General features: G+C 35.4%; 2 protein-coding genes across 2 annotated transcripts; both read right to left on the reverse strand.

The window, feature by feature from the left end:
• Positions 1-638: 638 nt before the first annotated feature.
• Positions 639-4,398, reverse strand: Amt (Ammonium transporter). Its single transcript, XM_081988992.1, has 11 exons — positions 4,289-4,398; positions 4,156-4,242; positions 3,877-4,105; positions 3,622-3,821; positions 3,300-3,569; positions 3,175-3,245; positions 2,965-3,022; positions 2,838-2,915; positions 2,607-2,785; positions 2,369-2,555; positions 639-2,317 (listed from the first exon to the last, which is right to left on the reverse strand). The coding sequence occupies exons 1-11, from the start codon at positions 4,389-4,391 to the stop codon at positions 2,214-2,216; spliced, it is 1,566 nt and encodes a 521-aa protein (XP_081845118.1). The 5' UTR covers positions 4,392-4,398; the 3' UTR covers positions 639-2,213.
• A 4,957-nt stretch (positions 4,399-9,355) lies between these two features.
• LOC145735593 (facilitated trehalose transporter Tret1-like) lies at positions 9,356-11,103 on the reverse strand. The gene is made up of 4 exons (XM_081989571.1): positions 10,944-11,103; positions 10,765-10,896; positions 10,424-10,714; positions 9,356-10,375 (listed from the first exon to the last, which is right to left on the reverse strand). Exons 1-4 carry the CDS (start codon positions 11,035-11,037, stop codon positions 9,492-9,494), a joined length of 1,401 nt encoding a protein of 466 aa, XP_081845697.1. The 5' UTR covers positions 11,038-11,103; the 3' UTR covers positions 9,356-9,491.
• Positions 11,104-16,635: the final 5,532 nt, after the last annotated feature.

Below are 16,635 nucleotides of genomic sequence, written 5' to 3' on the forward strand. Positions count from 1 at the left end.
AAAAAAACTTAATGTTTGGGCAGGTATTTTAGGAGACCACATTGTTGGTCCGATTTTTATTGACGGTAATTAGAATGGTGCTACTTATCTTGAGCTTCTTGACACCACTGTTGATCCGACCATAACAGAGCTACTAGAAAATGATGAAAATTTATTTGAAAATCAACTAATTTTCCAACAAGACGGTGCACCTCCACACTATTCACTTCCCGTTCGAGAATATCTGAACCATCGATTTCCTGGAAGATGGATTCGTAGACGTGGTCCCATGGAATGGCCTGCGAGATCACCCGACCTCACTCCGTTGGACTTTTTTCTATGGGGGCATTTAAAATCTAAAGTCTATGCAACCTGAATGCTGTATATTATTTATTATCTATTAACTGAAGAAGAGCAAATAAGCACAGGAATAAGACAAGGTGACTCACTTAGTCCATTTATATTCAACATGATTATGGACAAAATCTACCTAAAAGAGCAGTATACAAAATGGGGAACACTTACTTGGTTGTCTGCTACGCAGATCATTGCCAATTCTGATGACGACCTTCAGAGATTACTTCACTCCTTTAATTAATCAGCAAAACAAAATTAAATATGCTCATTAACACAGACAAAACCAAATGTATCATGAAAACAGCCAACAAGATGCAAACTGGAGATTTATCAGAAAATTGTAGAACAACTAAATCAGTTCAAATCGAAACCTACAGAATGAAGTCAAAGAACAAACTATGAAGACGTCTCGAATATCAGGATGCCGAAGAAAGAAGAAATGGAGGACAAGAAGAGCGCCAGAAGAGCCTCCCAGGAAGGAGGACTCCGATGCAACTCTGGGAAGACTTCCAGACATATCCTTTTGGTCTACAGCGAAGGGAGGGTAAAAAGCAGTAGTTTTTCTTGACCCATCTATCTGAGGTCGCATTCCCAGCCAAACAATATTGGTAATCCTGTCGGAAAACGAACCCAAGGCAGACCTCCAAAACGCTAAAAAGAGGTCCAGCACATCAACGTCCGAAGAGACATAATATGACCAAACCTATATGGACACCCATATTAGAAAGAAAGAAGAACTAATTCAAAAGCGAGTTTAAAAAATGCTCTTTGGACGCTTTTAAAAAAGTTTTTTTAGGGTTTAAAAGTTTTGGGAGCACTGACATAAACAGAATCAAAACCCTTTTGAAAGCAAAACCTCCACCTTACCCACAGCATAAATACGGGCCAAGTTAATTTAGCATATGCATGCACGAAAACAAGTTTTGATGATTATTTTAATCTGAACCCACACCCCTTTTGCCGGGGGTTGCCACCCCAGTGCACATGCATTCGTAATAGTGTACGCACATGTGTTTCATACCGGTAAAAATCCAGTGGCGCCACTACAATATTTTGTTTCACTGCACAGCGTTGTTTGGCAACTAAATTACGAAAAAATAATTTACTGTTAAGTCACTAATACAACAAAAAAAATTCAGTCGGACAGTGAAAAATTACTTCCAATTACACCTCCTTGGGTGGTACAAATTAGACGTTACGCCTCTTTACTATTGGAACATCCAAAAACAACACACAAAACATTTTGAGTAGTTAATTGAATTTTACTCTAAAAATGTTAATTTTCATGGTTTTTAGTAGATTATAGAATTGTATTTATACTGTTACAAGTTAGACGACTCTAATTTTCAGGTCTCTTAACCAAGCGTTCAATGCAACGTTTTTCTCATCTGTTGCCTTCTTGATAATGAAACATGTTGTGTGTGCTCAACTAATTATTACTTGTTAAAGCTACTTGCACGTTAATTGCTCTACATAACTAATAACATTTATAGTTTTATAAAGCTTTTGCCGTATCGTCAATATTTAACGTGGCGTTTTTTCTCAAGTCCGAAAATGAGATTCAGAAAAAGTGGCCATTACTGTCCGATGCAGTTTTTGCCATTATAATTAAAAAGTTTGTTTACTGACTTAATTTCTTTTTTACGAACGCTGTTGATGAGTCGGGTCGTCCTTTTCCATTACGGTCCGATGGTATGGCGGAATTAAAACATAACCTCGATGATCTAATTATTCGATCGGAGGATTAATCGATGAGGTTATGTCTTCATATAAATTGACCGAAAGCCGACGATTCTGTATTCTCGATGGATTAAATTTCAAACCAAACTGTTACGAGGTCTGATCACAATTTTATATTTTACTCCTTTCAACTTAAGTTATTCAGTCCAAGCTAACTGAATTTCAGGCTTAGATACCCCAGACTTAGGTTTTTGTTCTTTTTTACCAGCTTGTCGTTTCCACCCCCAGTTAACTTGCACCCCTACAAAAAATAAACTAAACTCAACTCCAACAAACTAATCTAAATTTAAACCTAAATTCTGGTTTCGAGTAACAATTTTCAAAATTTTTGACAATCGGTAGCGTTTCTTGGAAGCCAGATTTCTCACCATCTTCAAGTGTTTATCATGTCCAGGGTTCATACCAATTGATTTGAGGTTCTCCTCTTTGGTGGTGTCCAAGACGGCTCTGAAAGCTGATAAAGCTCTAGACACGCCAACCTAGTTAGGTTGATTTTGACGTTTTTATTGAAAAGTTCAAACTGTTTTTACTTGAGTATGGCGAACCAGATGCTCAGTAATGTCAGCTCCAAGCAACTCTTCGTGTACATCCATTCTGATTGGTACAATTTTATTGATAAACCAGAGCAAAACCAATGAGGAGCAAATGCCCCAAACGCTGATACACAACGCTGTCAAACTTTGAATTCCTAGCAAATACCAACCACCACCTACATTCAGAGTTTTTTTTATTTATAAAAAAAAATATTTAGAAGAAGATACCTTTAAGAACACCACTACGACCATTTGTGGTGTCTAAAGGACGAGGATCCTGGGCAAATATACCCACAGCAATAACACCTAATTGCAAATTAATTAGAGAGAGGTTCTGACTAAAGTGGGAACGTACCCCATATACCTGCTACCCCATGCACTGCACTGGCACCTACAGGGTCATCCACTTTTATCTGTAAAATGTTATATTAAAATTCCACAATTAGTTGCACTAAACCAGCTCTTTTCTGTGCATTGGAATTCTTATGGAGCAAAATAAAAATTTGCCAAAAATGCACTTTTGACAAATCTTATATTTTTTATAAACATCAAAACATCAACTAACCATATCAAACAGAGGCATAGAACCACACACTAGAACAGCCCCAACTGCTCCAATAATTAAAGCTTCCCAACCTAAAAAATACTCCAAGTTAAACCTTCACCACATATACAAGTTGTGAATAAAACCTTGATACAAAAAGCACCCAGCTGTTATGGACACCAAAGAACCTAAAATACCGTTGATAACATCTAAGGCATCCAAACGCCCACCAAGTTTCACCATTGTGAAAATTATACTGGCAGTACCGCCCCCAAAAGTGGACATCATGGTAGCCACAGCAGCTCGAGCTGCGTACTGCCACTTGTCACCACTTAGGCCATAAGTACTGCCTGAATTAAAGGCCAACCAACCCCACCAAAGCACGAAGAGACCCATTACAGCATTAACGGGATTGCCTAAAAGTTTTTTTTTTTTGGAGAAGGTTTACTTGAAATTTATGACTAAAACCTAATGGTAAAGGTCCTTGACCATTATCGTAACGTCCTAAACGGGGCCCTAACATTAGGGCGCTTGCAAATGCGGAACTACCCCCTAAAAGATGCACAGCCCCCGAACCGGCTATATCAACTGCTCCCAGTTTCTTGAGAAACCCATGCTCTCCCCATATCCAACCTGCTGGTATACAGTAAATTGCTGTGTTCAGGAAACTACAACCAAAACATTTTTTCAGAACACTTCTAGAATAACCCAACAAAATCTGACCTAAAAAGGCAGTAAGCCTTGAAATTGCACCTTTCAGCCATAGCACCACTCACTATTGTTGTAGCTGTGGTAGCGAAAGACAACTGGAAAATAAAGGCTACAAATATGGGACCTTTTAAAGGATCCTCGATAGTTGGGTCGATAAAAAAGTCCCCTAAGGCTATAAAAGGGGTGTTTAATGCACTACGTCCGAAAGAGAAGGCATAACCAAACATCCAGTAGGTCAAACCTAGTTCAGAAATAGCAACTTTTCACTTTAATTACTGTGAATACAAATACCTCCAAGAGAAATGTCCACAACATTCTTCATCATAATGTTAACTTCGTTTTTGATGGAGACACAACCGGATTCCAGCATACCAAACCCTATAAAAGTGTGAATTTAATGTTTCATGGAGTAAAAAACAATTACCTGTCTGCATAGTAAATATCATAAAAGCATTAGTAATGATCCAGTTACTATCTTCAAGATCAATGTCATAGAGCCAGGGTAGAGAGGTGTTGTCTGAAGCCATGTTTGGAGTGAACAGTATTGTTTGAGAAATAAACGTAAACACGTAAATATTGTATGTAAGGGCGATCAAAGGACAGTGATTGTAGGTAATTGTTCTAAAGAGATTTGTGAATAATTGAGATTGTGTTGACATGAATAGCGTTTTGATGATTCCCTCTGCCTTTGTGGGATATGTACTATCTTATTGATGAGTTTGTTGACAATCCGTTAAGAAGTTTATCATTCTTGTAGTATTGTAGCTTTCCATACTCTTGCTTCATGTGCCTTAAGTCTTTGTCCACAATTGCCTTTTTATGTCTTCCAGATACTGTTCATATCCTTCAGTAGCGATTTGCCTTAAAAGATCAATTCTTCTTTCCCAATCAAGAAAGTGCTCTATTTGAGTATCCTTACTTTGGTCTTTTAGCATCTTTTGCTTTTAAGTATATTACTTCAACTTGGTTGTAGTAAATTGTTTTTACCTACGGATAGATCGCTGCTTCTACCAGACTTTATGATTACTTGATGTTGAGTAAAGTCTTGGCATACCTTTTCAGCATCCTGCAATTTTGCAAGCAGGTAGATTTCAGTTTTCCTGAACTTTGGATTTTTAAGTGAATGTAGTTTTTGTTAAGCTTTCTCTGCTACTTGTTTTCCTACTAGTTTGTTTATCTGCTCCATGTTGTAGCAGGTTTTAGTGGCCTTTCTTTTAAGTATCAGTTATTGGTACCCTGCTTTACTTCACAGTTGTGTGAAAAAACCCACCACTATTCTTTTTTTTGCTCGAAGGACCATATTGGGTTGGGTCGGTGCTTTAACCAATACTAACTTTATTTTCTTAGTCTGTTTTACAACTACCTTAACCTAACTAAATATGTCTCTTTAGCACTCATGTTACTGAGATATTGAATTTCAAAAAGTACTTAAAAAACATCCTTAAACCCCCTTATTTTTTCAATTTTTTTGAAGAGTGAAAAATGGTTGTGCTTCTTCACTTAATTTAAGGTTCTTTGCTATAAATATGCCCTTTGCTGTGCATTGGAACCCTTATGGAGATGTCAATTGCGTTGCTGTAACAAAGTTATTCAAATTTAGATTTAATATCAAACTATCTTTAAAAATGCTTTTGAGACGATCAAAATGTTGATCGGTCCTGGTAAAAAAAATCTTCTGCTGATCTAAATTATAGTGACCACTCTAAATAAATGCCAATGTTGTGTGGAATTTATGTTCGTTTGTATTGCAATTCAAATCGAGTCAGCTACTGAGCTGAACACGACTCAGTCGAATAAACAGCCAATGATTGGACATAAACAAAGACCGGCCTGATTAGGGAATAAATACGCGTTGAAAACCGACTCGCGGTGGTCCAAAATCGATGAGACAATTCAATTAAAGGTGGTTCGTTTTTTACTTGGATTCATTGCCATTGTCGGTTACCTCTTAATTTTGCCTCACTTTTTGACCTCCTATCGATTTAATTATTTGTTTGGACAGCGGTCTCCTCGTTACGAAAAATTACACTTTCACCATCTCCGTTTCGTTACAAATTCATTAGGGCATTTTGTAACATTTCTCACAACCAATAACTGGAAAGCTCACATCCAAGACTATTTATCGCGATGTTATAAGCCGGGGTACATGATCTTTAAAAATGAGAATTTATGGTACGTTCTAAATTAAGTTGTTGCACTTGATTAACTCGATGTATTTTGACGAGTCCATTATAAATTGCGCCACCCGGTGTAATAAACATTTCGAAGGAATTAAGAGAAGCGCTTGAAATTAAATTAGTGCCCGTGGGAATGTTTGAACTGGAACACCATTCGCAAAATGTATGTTGAGGGCACGCCCTTTAGGGTTTTGCCTCATTTAGAACTACTGTTTATTGGGCTTGTAAGCAAAGATGAGTGATTGCATTGTAACAGCTTTTCCATTAGTTAAGCAACTGAGTAGTTTTAAAAATTGCTTCCAGTTGAAATTATAGTTGAAACAGCATTAACAAAACAGGTAAGACGATCTAATCTACTCGGGACAATACTATGCGAAAAAAAGATCTGTTTACAAAAAATGTGGTCAGCACCCAGTGGTCATCTATAGAAATAGGGAATTTCGACCATTATAACATTTCTTTCACATATATCTGAGGCATCAGGGATATTGTGTAAAATTTTTATATTGATCGATCTTGCGTGAAATATGGGACAAAGAAGTCCGAAAGCCGAATTTCCTATTGTGCATTTGTGTTGATGTTTATATTCAAGTGAGCTTGAATAATGCGTTTCTTCGCATAAATGTCATCAACGTTGTTCGATGTAAAGATATAGCCTGTAACGTTAAAGATTATGCTTTTGTCAACGGTTTCCTATTCACTCACAACCTACGAAACTACTAACAGAAAATTTCAATTAACTTTGTGTGCAATCATGGTGTCTAGAATTAGCCTATCTAAATCGATCAACAGATTGGTGCCGAAATTTCCTTTGCATATAATTAATATTCAATAATAACAGAAAAAAGACCAGAACGAATCTAAGCGCGTCCTAATGAATTCCCGTCCAATTAAAAAACAACTAAGCAAAAAATCTATTAAAAGAACAACATAAATCATCTTCTATGTGTGTGAAGAACGTTTGATAGACCGGTAGGCAGCGACTCATGGTCATTGATGCCTTCAGTGTCTGTCAGACTTGAACGTGAAGATCATCACTTACATTAAGTTAAGCTTTTTTTCGTTTAGCTGACGATCGGTGGATCCCTTTCCGGTTCTATTAGATTTTGTTGTTGTTTCAACTAACTTAATATGAAGTAGACCATGTTTGAAAGAATGATGTGTGAACATAAATGTGCGTGGAATTTCACTTTCTTTCTACACACACTGGCAAAATTAGGAGAACCATCAAAATTTAGACTTAGTTTAACATCAATTTCTTCTTCAATCCTTTGCTCGATTTTGATCATCTTTTTTATGAGTTGTAACTTGATTCTTCATGAATACATTTTATTACGTTTTTTAAATGGTTTGTTTTTAGGTCATATACAGGGACGAAAAGAATGTAAGTAATTTTCTGCGCTTTTTGAGACACCCTATGGAATATGGATAGAACAACTGAGAATTAAAAACAGTTTATAACATCAAATTGTAGCCCGTTATTTTCTGAACATTTACTTTTTTATTCCCTCTGATATTTTAATTATTAAGAAAAATACAGGAGTTCGAAGAAAATGGACATTGCTCTTATTTTCCACACCTGTTTTAGAGGTAATCTATTGCCATGAAAGTTAAGAACATTCATCATTTTGATTCTTAAAAGTCCAACATGGCTGATATCACGTGACGTGCTTTTACAATTTCAGCCTTTTCAACTGTTTAAATGTAATTTACACACTTTTCAAGGTTTTAAGGACGTCATTTTACTGGTCACGTGACGGTTTTTGACGTTTCAAGTTAAATTTACAGTGTTGCTAGATGCAAATTTAAATTATCATGATCACGTGACGTGCTTTTACAAATTCAGCCTTTCCAACTGTTTAAATGTAATTTACACACTTTTCAAGGTTTTAAGGATGTCATTTTACTGGTCACGTGACGGTTTTTGACGTTTCAAGTTAAATTTACAGTGTTGCTAGATGCAAATTAAAATTATCATGATCACGTGACGTGCTTTTACAAATTCAGCCTTTCCAATCGTTTTAATGTAATTTACACACTTTTCAAGGTTAAGGACGTCATTTTACTGGTCACGTGACGGTTTTTGACGTTTCAAGTTAAATTTACAGTGTTGCTAGATGCAAATTTAAATTATCATGATCACGTGACGTGCTTTTACAATTTCAGCCTTTCCAACTGTTTAAATGTAATTTACACACTTTTCAAGGTTTTAAGGACGTCATTTTACTGGTCATGTGACGGTTTTTGACGTTTCAAGTTAAATTTACAGTGTTGCTAGATGCAAATTTAAATTATCATGATTACGTGACGTGTTCTTACAATTTCAGCCTTTCCAACTGTTTAAATGTAATTTACACACTTTTCAAGGTTTTAAGGATGTCATTTTACTGGTCACGTGACGGTTTTTGACGTTTCAAGTTAAATTTACAGTGTTGCTAGATGCAAATTTAAATTATCATGATCACGTGACGTGCTTTTACAATTTGAGCCTTTCCAATCGTTTTAATGTAACTTACACACTTTTCAAAGTTAAGGACGTCATTTTACGGGTCACGTGACGGTTTTTGACATTTCAAGTTAAATTTACAGTGTTGCTAGATGCAAATTTAAATTATCATGATCACGTGACGTGCTTTTACAATTTCAGCTTTTCGAACTGTTTAATTGTAATAATTTTCTGGGTAAACGTTAACATTTTCAGGATCACATGACTGTTCTTGACAAGTTTCAACTTAAATTTACAGTTCTGTCACCTGCAAATTTACATTCATTGTCACGATTTCGAAGAAAATGGACATTGATCTTATTTTTCCACACCTGTTTTAGTAGGTAATAATATTGCCATGAAAGTTAAGAACATTCATCATTTTGATTCTTAAAAGTCCAACATGGCTGATATGGCTACCTATGATGATACTATCTACTGATGTGGCGAAGGCTGTAGAGTTGATTGAAATTGATACAAGTTATACAGCGATGTTGCTGACATGTTAGGAAAATCAACGGGCCACAATTTGATGTTATAAAGTGATGTCAATTGTCAGTTGTTCAATCCACAGGGTGTCTCAAAAAACACCGAAAATTCCTTACTTCCTTTACGTCTCTGTATATGACATAAACACAAACCATTTAAAAATAGTAACAAGGCAGATGTATTCATGAATGATCAAGCTTCAATACATAAAAATATGACGAAAATCGAGTCCCAGAGAAAATTGATCTTAAAGTAAATGTAAATTTTGACCGTTTCCCTAATTTTGATAAATAAAACATTAAATATACAAAAGGACTGTTAATTGAAACAAAATTAAAGATTATTATTTATATGTTTTATTATTTCCTGAAACTCCTTGTTTGTTCTCCCAGATTTCTATACATAATCTCCAGATTTAGGATCTTTCGTTATTACCCAATTCCTACATATTGCAGCTTGACATGTTTGTTGTAAAGTTACTTTTTCAGTTCTTGTTGAATTTGCTCCAACGTTTTCCCTTTAGTTTCAGGTACCAACATTTCAGTCACCACCGTCGAAATCAAACACATTGTCCCGTAAAACAAAAATGGCGCATAAAACCCGATACTTTCCGAAAGTGTATTAAACAAATACGAACTAAGAAGAACGCTAGCCCCGAAAACCATTATGGAAACGGATATGGCTTTGGATTTGATGCTGACAGAAAATAGTTCAGCAAGCATCTGAGTTGGCACTATAGCCACACCTGGAGTGGCCACAGCGAACCACAATAATAATCCTGTTAATGGAAACCAGCTAAACTTGTCTAAATTAGCTATTTGGTATTGTTCCAGTCCAAAATATACGGCTAGCAATACGTGTAAAATACCGCAAAACAGTATTGAATAGAAGAAGCAGCGCTTCCTTCCGAAAGCTTCAGTAATTGGAGTGGACAAGAGAAGTAAGACACAAAGCAATCCAAGAACGATAATGGAAGAAATCTGTGGATTAATATTACCTCCCGCTTTCTGGAAAACGACTTGGGTGTAGGAATTTAGTAAATTAATTCCACTCATCACTTGGGAAAATCTCAAAAACAAACCGGCTGAAACAGCTTTACGGTTACTCCTAATCAGTACAAGGTCTTTCCACTTTCCAGTTTCTGACATTTGACGTTGCACATCTGCTTTGATATTTAAAAACTCTTTCTCCACATCTGATTTTCTTCTCAGCCATTGAAGACTACGTCTAGCTTCCTGATCTCGTGAATTTTTTATCAGTTGATACGGTGATTCAGGTAAAACAAGCCAAACCAGCAAAGCAAAAATTATAGGAATAGGCAGGCACATGTAAGCTGAAGTTCTGACATCGAAGTAGCTTCCTGAAATTAAATTTTTACTTTTTGCTGAACCATTATAAGATTGCCTACCTATGACAGTCATAACGAACATCCCCAAATTGATGATAAACACTGGAAAGTTGCCCCAATAGCCTCTAATTGTAGGAGTGGTAATCTCACCAATGTAAGAAGGCATGCAGCAGAATAAGGCACATTCCGCCATTCCGCTAAAAAATCTAGAAGCGTAGAATCCATATTTGTTACCTGCTAAGAGAATGGACATCCAACAGGCTAAGTGAGGAACTGCCAAGGCTATTAAAGATTTTTTCCTGCCCAGAAACTCGCAAATTTTGAAGTAAAACAAACTAGACAGCAACATTCCTAGAATATTTAATAAGCAGCTGATCCATTAAATGAAAACAACCTCTAACCTATAGGGTGAATGATGATAAAATAAGACGTGTCCTTTTCAGTGATGTTTAGTTCTGGAATTCTAGGAAGTGCCCAGGAGTATGGAGAAGTCCATCCAAGGATTAATCCGTTAGATAAACACCCAATAGCAACTATGCAAGAATTAAATTCTAATGTTATTACCTTTAATCTGACTTACCAATACATATGGCTAAAACTTGCGACCACCATTTCTCTTCTTGGACCTTTATGGTAATTGTAAAAGATGAACTGGTCTGAAGCGTTTCCGACATGTTTGTTGGACTATTGCAAGTGAAAGAAAAAATCCAAGAAAGATTTTACAATTATTAAAGGTTTGATTAAACAAAACTTATACAAAGTTGTTAATGTTTATTTAGTTTTTATTGTTTGTAGTGGAATTTGCTTGATAACGGAATTGTACTGGGAAACGCAACTTTGTAAGTAAACTAATATTACGTTACTTTTCAATGCCGTAAACAGTAAATAATTGTTGAATTAGGTGAAACATAAAACATTGTATGCAGCACAGGCGTTAGAGAGAGTATAATGTCCATCTAACGTCCTTGGTACATAAGTAGCTATAATAACACCTTCAAGGCAGAATAAAGACTCGTTTACTACACTAAGATTATTACTATTATTACCGGTTTGATATTAGTTTTCTGTATTTTTTTTATCAAAACAACCCTTAAGATCAAAAAATAAATGGAATTTTGTTCCGAGTCTAGACAATTTAATTTTTAAAACCCTCACTATATCATCCCATTGGCAATACCATCAATGACCCACGGAGACATTGATATCTTTCTAATGACCGGCGTGGAGTTTTAAAAGTCCATCAGCAGCTAGTGTGTCATTTTACCTTTACCCACAGGACGTAATTTTGGCAAACGACACTTAATTTTTAGGACCGATTATGTCAAAACTCGATTTTTTTCCCATTTTAAATTACGGTGGGCAAGGACAAAATTACCGCCTCGTGAACGGTTTAATGTTTACAATTTTTTCCCAAAAATGACATTGCTAATGCGTTTTATATTCAATTGAGGATGCGGCCCTATAAAACCGGTAAGAACCCATTAATTTACTGTATTATTTCGCCTGAAATAGTTTCTGTGAGAGTGATCTTAGGCTCGGCAGGTAGTCGGAAATTCTTCGCGATACGACCCACACAAACACTAAAATTACTCTTGCAGAGTAGCTTAGAGCACCGTGTTTATTAAAAGCTTCAAGTATACGTATATAGGGTGTCCTATGTTTAGTATTAATTGAAACCAGTAAAACAGAATTACCAAACATTAATATCACCCTGTATATAAGAAACTCATGAAGTAATAAAGCACACCATTATGTGTGCACAAGATGACGAGACGTAATTATTAAATTACACAATGGCGGCCTGAAGCGTCATAGAGATATGTTTAAGCACGATCATATACAGCGTGATGCTGTCATGTTAGGCTTTTATTTAATCCTGCACTAATTAATGATAAAGCTTCAGAAACTGGGCAACGTTACTGAAAAAAAAAAACAATTTAGACTAGGCGGTAAATCCGTTCAAAGACCATTTAAACGTTTATAATGGCGCTTAATTCTTTTTCGAAAATTCCTCTAACTGGCCTAATTTTGTTCCGCGCTCCACTAATGACCGGCAAATTGTTTTTGATGATTTTTTAAAATTCTAGATAATGGAAAAACACCTCCTTGAATATCCGTAGTGCCACGCTTCTAGGTTCATTTCAAGGTGGTTGAGTGCACGGTTTCAATTAGCCTAATGTTTCTTTAAATTGGGAAGAAAATCGAGTTTTTGTCTAGTCCTACAGCACCAATACTAAAAATAGTCATGTCAATGAAATAGTTTATTATTCAACAAGCATGTAATGATGGCTATTACTCACGAAGATGACGTTTGCGGCACGAGCCAGCTCACACTGATTTTGTTACTTTTCAAGTATGTTTCGTTATGTTATTGCATTTGACAGTTTTCAAGTTAGGACAGAACAGTAACTGGCGGCTAAATGTCAGAACTGTCAAAATTTTACTCATAAAGCCATAAAATACGTTTGATACTGTTTATACTGATTTTATTAGATTTTAAAGTAACATTCACATAACAGGTAGTGATTTGTATTGTTAATGGCAAGTGCACTGCAAGAAGTAGACATAATTCATAATAAAGTCAAAATTAAAATTACAAAATAGGATTGAGGTTAAGATTTCAGCAACACAAGACATAAACGTCATACGTAATATTGAATTTCGAATGAACTACAAAAAAAGATAATTAGGGAAAAACTGAACAGACTTTCACAAACAAATACAAAAAAGCATTTTTTCAAATTTTTTAGACTAAAATTAAGTCCAAATTAGGCAACCAAATGTTACAAATACCCATGCACTAATGAAAATATAAAATGCAAGTCAAACTAATTTTGTTACTTTTCAAGTGTTTCGTTCTGTTGTTCAAAATGTGACGTAATAATGTAATAGAAAGGAAAATCAAGGTTTAGGGATAACACTATGGACTAACGTTACATTCTAAACTATTTTTTCTATATGTGGGTATATTGCGGTGGTGTCCGCGGAAAGACTAAACCAGAGTGAGTAATAGTCTTGAGTAATAACTCATTACAACGGGTAGATTATTGTCTATTCAAAACTAGTGAGTAATGAGCCTATTATTAAACAGTAAAAGAAAAATGAAATTATCTAATAAAACTAATTCAAGGTGATCAAGCTACACATACATTTATCTTCAAGCTTTCAATTTCAGAAGCAGTTGTCACCAAGTACAAAACTGCAGACTTGCTAATAGTCTTTTGAAGACAGTTTAATCTGATGTGATAATTTTATGGTCATGACAGTACCACCTGTAATAGAGCAAGAACGTCTTCTTAAAGTGTCAACCTGGTGTAATATAATAAAAATGATGGAGCCGGTTTATCTGTAGTAATTACGTTTAAGTAGTACTGCAGATGTGCTAGGAAATCTTTATTGGTTTTGAAGTGGCCGATTAGCGTGCGCTATTTCTTAATTTTCAGCCAATAATCTTCTGATATCAGGTAATAGAAAAAGAATTGCCACTACGTCACTGACTGGAAAAGTCAAAGCAAAAAGTACGACATGTGTTAAGTGAAAACCGACACCGAGCACCTTGGGCAATAAGGCATTGTGCGAGACAAGTTTAAAAGCGCCATTTTTATTCGGTACTGCCCGCATCTAATAAAACTTTCATAAAACTCGTCTAGAGTACCCGTTCGAGTACCTATTTATACCCGGTAACCTTGACTTTCTGGGATCGAATTGTTATTGGCACGTGTCTAATCATTATTAAAACTCCTAGACGTGCAATTGGTGAGTTATAATTAAACTTGCCCTGCTGAATTTAATGAAGAAATAAATTTTATTAATTGCAACTGGAGTAATAAAATATATATCATTTCAGTTGTGTGTAATCATACGTTCAGAGTGCAACTGCTACCTGATTAAAAATTGGAGATATTGATAACAGATTAGATTAGTTTAATTACAGAAGGAGAAATGATGGTTGCTTCTGCATCATCGGCATATATGGAAACGGACAGTTTAATAATGTTGGTTGTCATTGAAATCAGGGCACGGTACCACCTTTGTTGGGTACCGAAGTGAAGATAACCAATGCAATTTTTTTGTTAATTAGTAACCTAAAAATTTTTTTCACGCAAGTCAATTGCTCTGATCAATTTCACAATTTTTCCAAGATATTAATGACTGATCAGGCGCACTAATTAAACATACCTCGAACATGTATGCATACGTTAAAAAAGTTGAGGATGATTAATATCCCATTAAGCTTACAAAGCGTATCAATTATAACGAATATATTAATTTAATCGGAAGTCCATCAACTTGCTGCTGATCAAGGCAGCCTCTTTAGCGTTTAGTCAATGGGCAAATTACCTTTTAGACATCACATTAGTTCAACTATTTGGTAGAATAAACCCGAAAACTTGCTACCAACGCATCTACTTACCTAAAACTGGTTCAAGCACACAACCACCGAGTCTAAAGTAGGAAGTACCAAGATAGATACAGAAAATATGCGGAGGCTGGCACTAAAGTGACCTTTGCTGATTGTTTTCGAAGCTCGTAATCCATCAAAAACCCCATCTAGTGCTCTTAGATAGATATCGGGCTAATACATCAAATGAGTATATGTTTTTAAAAGTGGTCTTTTTGGTAAACGCCTTCTTTTTGTCTGTTGTTTCTTGTTGTGTTGACGAGATTGAAAGAGTGTTTTATAATCTGCACCAACATGACTGTATATTTCCAAATCGTAATTCAAGTTAGTTCATTAAATTATAAATTGTAATGTGAAGATCTTAAATACAGTCTGTCCCAAATTCGATGCTCACCATTGGGATCTCAGTTATCTAAGGTACAAAAATGTTTAAATTAGAAAAGCTTCTTTTGAAAAATAACCCAGCATTTTTTGTTTTCGAGATATTTCAACAAAACTGAAAAATGATGCTTTCTTCTTTGGGCATTATTGTGCAAATCGTTTAGTTGGCAACTGTTAAACTAAAATAAAAATTTTTACACCATGCGATACATCAATAAAATGGTGATTTTTTGGCCTATTAGATGATAATAAAATTAGATATGGCTTCCACAAGTAAAACAAAAGTTAGTGTCCTAACCTCAAAAATAAATAAAGATAGAACATTTTTGGGGCAACCAAATTATTCTTCAGAACAAAGTGTCCTAACAATGTCGAAGTTTACCGGTTGTCCAATAAACAGTTTGCAAAATATTGGCCATGTAAGAAATCAGTTCAGTAGGTTTTTTTAATATTTTTCAAAAAAGATTTGAATTAGCCATATAATTCTTTAAAACTTATCTAATTTAAACATTTTTGTTACTTCAATAATAACTGAGCATCGAATTTGGGACAGACTGTAAAAGACCAACTCTAGCACCTGCACTACATAATAACTAGATTTAACTTTATATATTTCCATGACGAGCACTGGAATTATTACTTGACTCGTATATAAATATTTGCTATTGTTAAGACAAGTCAATTACGTATTTATCCAATCAAAATGTGTAAACGTAGTAATCATCTCTACCTTTCTTGATTGGGGGTCACAATCATTTGAACTACCAAGATTATTAATTATTTCAAATGCCCCCGTAATAAAAGTGCTTCTACGAAGCATAATGGACTTCATTATAATCAGTTTTTATCGCAGTGGAAGATCTACGCTAGTAATAACGAAAAATTAAAGAAAAATCCCCGATAATCAACAATCACCCGTATAAATTACGATGATGGTTCGCGTCGATGTGAAACATTTAAAGCCGTCTTGTTATAAAACCGTTTACATTCAGTAAACGATATCGCAAAGCTCAATTTATTGGAAGCTCTTTAGCTTTTTACCCGCTTTTTACCGACCAGTACTATAAATACGGTAGTATCATCGGCCAGGGCGATTCTCGAACATGATTAACGCGATACCATAAACTTCTTGCGGAAAGTTGCTTCGACAACTCTAAACCATAGCTACAGATCACACTTGCGATACCAAAGAAACCGAAATACAACATTGTATTTAACGTAACTTGACCAGTGTTGTTTGTTTAGTACCGAGTGGTACCATAAACATAATAATTAAGTAAAAAACACCCGCACTGGGTAATTAGAGTGAAAATGTGCACCACCCAGTGTGTGTGTGTGGTACCGAAATATTTACCTTTTCGCATTTTTTTACGAGGTACGTGCCTGTTTGTTTGATTTCGAATCCGTTTCAAGTATTAAAGTGCGACAGTACTGCCATGCCAATGGTACTGGACCATACGTTTACTCGTAATTAAACTATGAGAGTCAG

The sequence above is a fragment of the Ips typographus genome, linkage group LG11 (genome assembly GCF_016097725.1).
Source record: "Ips typographus isolate SLU linkage group LG11, UJ_Ityp_2.0, whole genome shotgun sequence".
Lineage (NCBI taxonomy): Eukaryota > Metazoa > Arthropoda > Insecta > Coleoptera > Curculionidae > Ips > Ips typographus.

Bases quoted from the DNA above. Each gene is read 5' to 3' on its own strand.
- Amt (XM_081988992.1), bottom strand. From the start codon at position 4,391: ATGGCTTCAGACAACACCTCTCTACCCTGGCTCTATGACATTGATCTT. The intron at 3,822-3,876 runs GTCAGATTTTGT...TTTTGGTTGTAG, and splicing joins AAGGCTTACTGCCTTTTTAG to TTTCCTGAACACAGCAATTT. The intron at 2,786-2,837 runs GTATCTTCTTCT...CTCTGAATGTAG, and splicing joins TCGTAGTGGTGTTCTTAAAG to GTGGTGGTTGGTATTTGCTA.
- LOC145735593 (XM_081989571.1), bottom strand. From the start codon at position 11,037: ATGTCGGAAACGCTTCAGACCAGTTCATCTTTTACAATTACCATAAAG. The intron at 10,897-10,943 runs GTAAGTCAGATT...ATTCTTGCATAG, and splicing joins AGTTTTAGCCATATGTATTG to TTGCTATTGGGTGTTTATCT. The intron at 10,376-10,423 runs GTAGGCAATCTT...ATTTAATTTCAG, and splicing joins GTTCGTTATGACTGTCATAG to GAAGCTACTTCGATGTCAGA.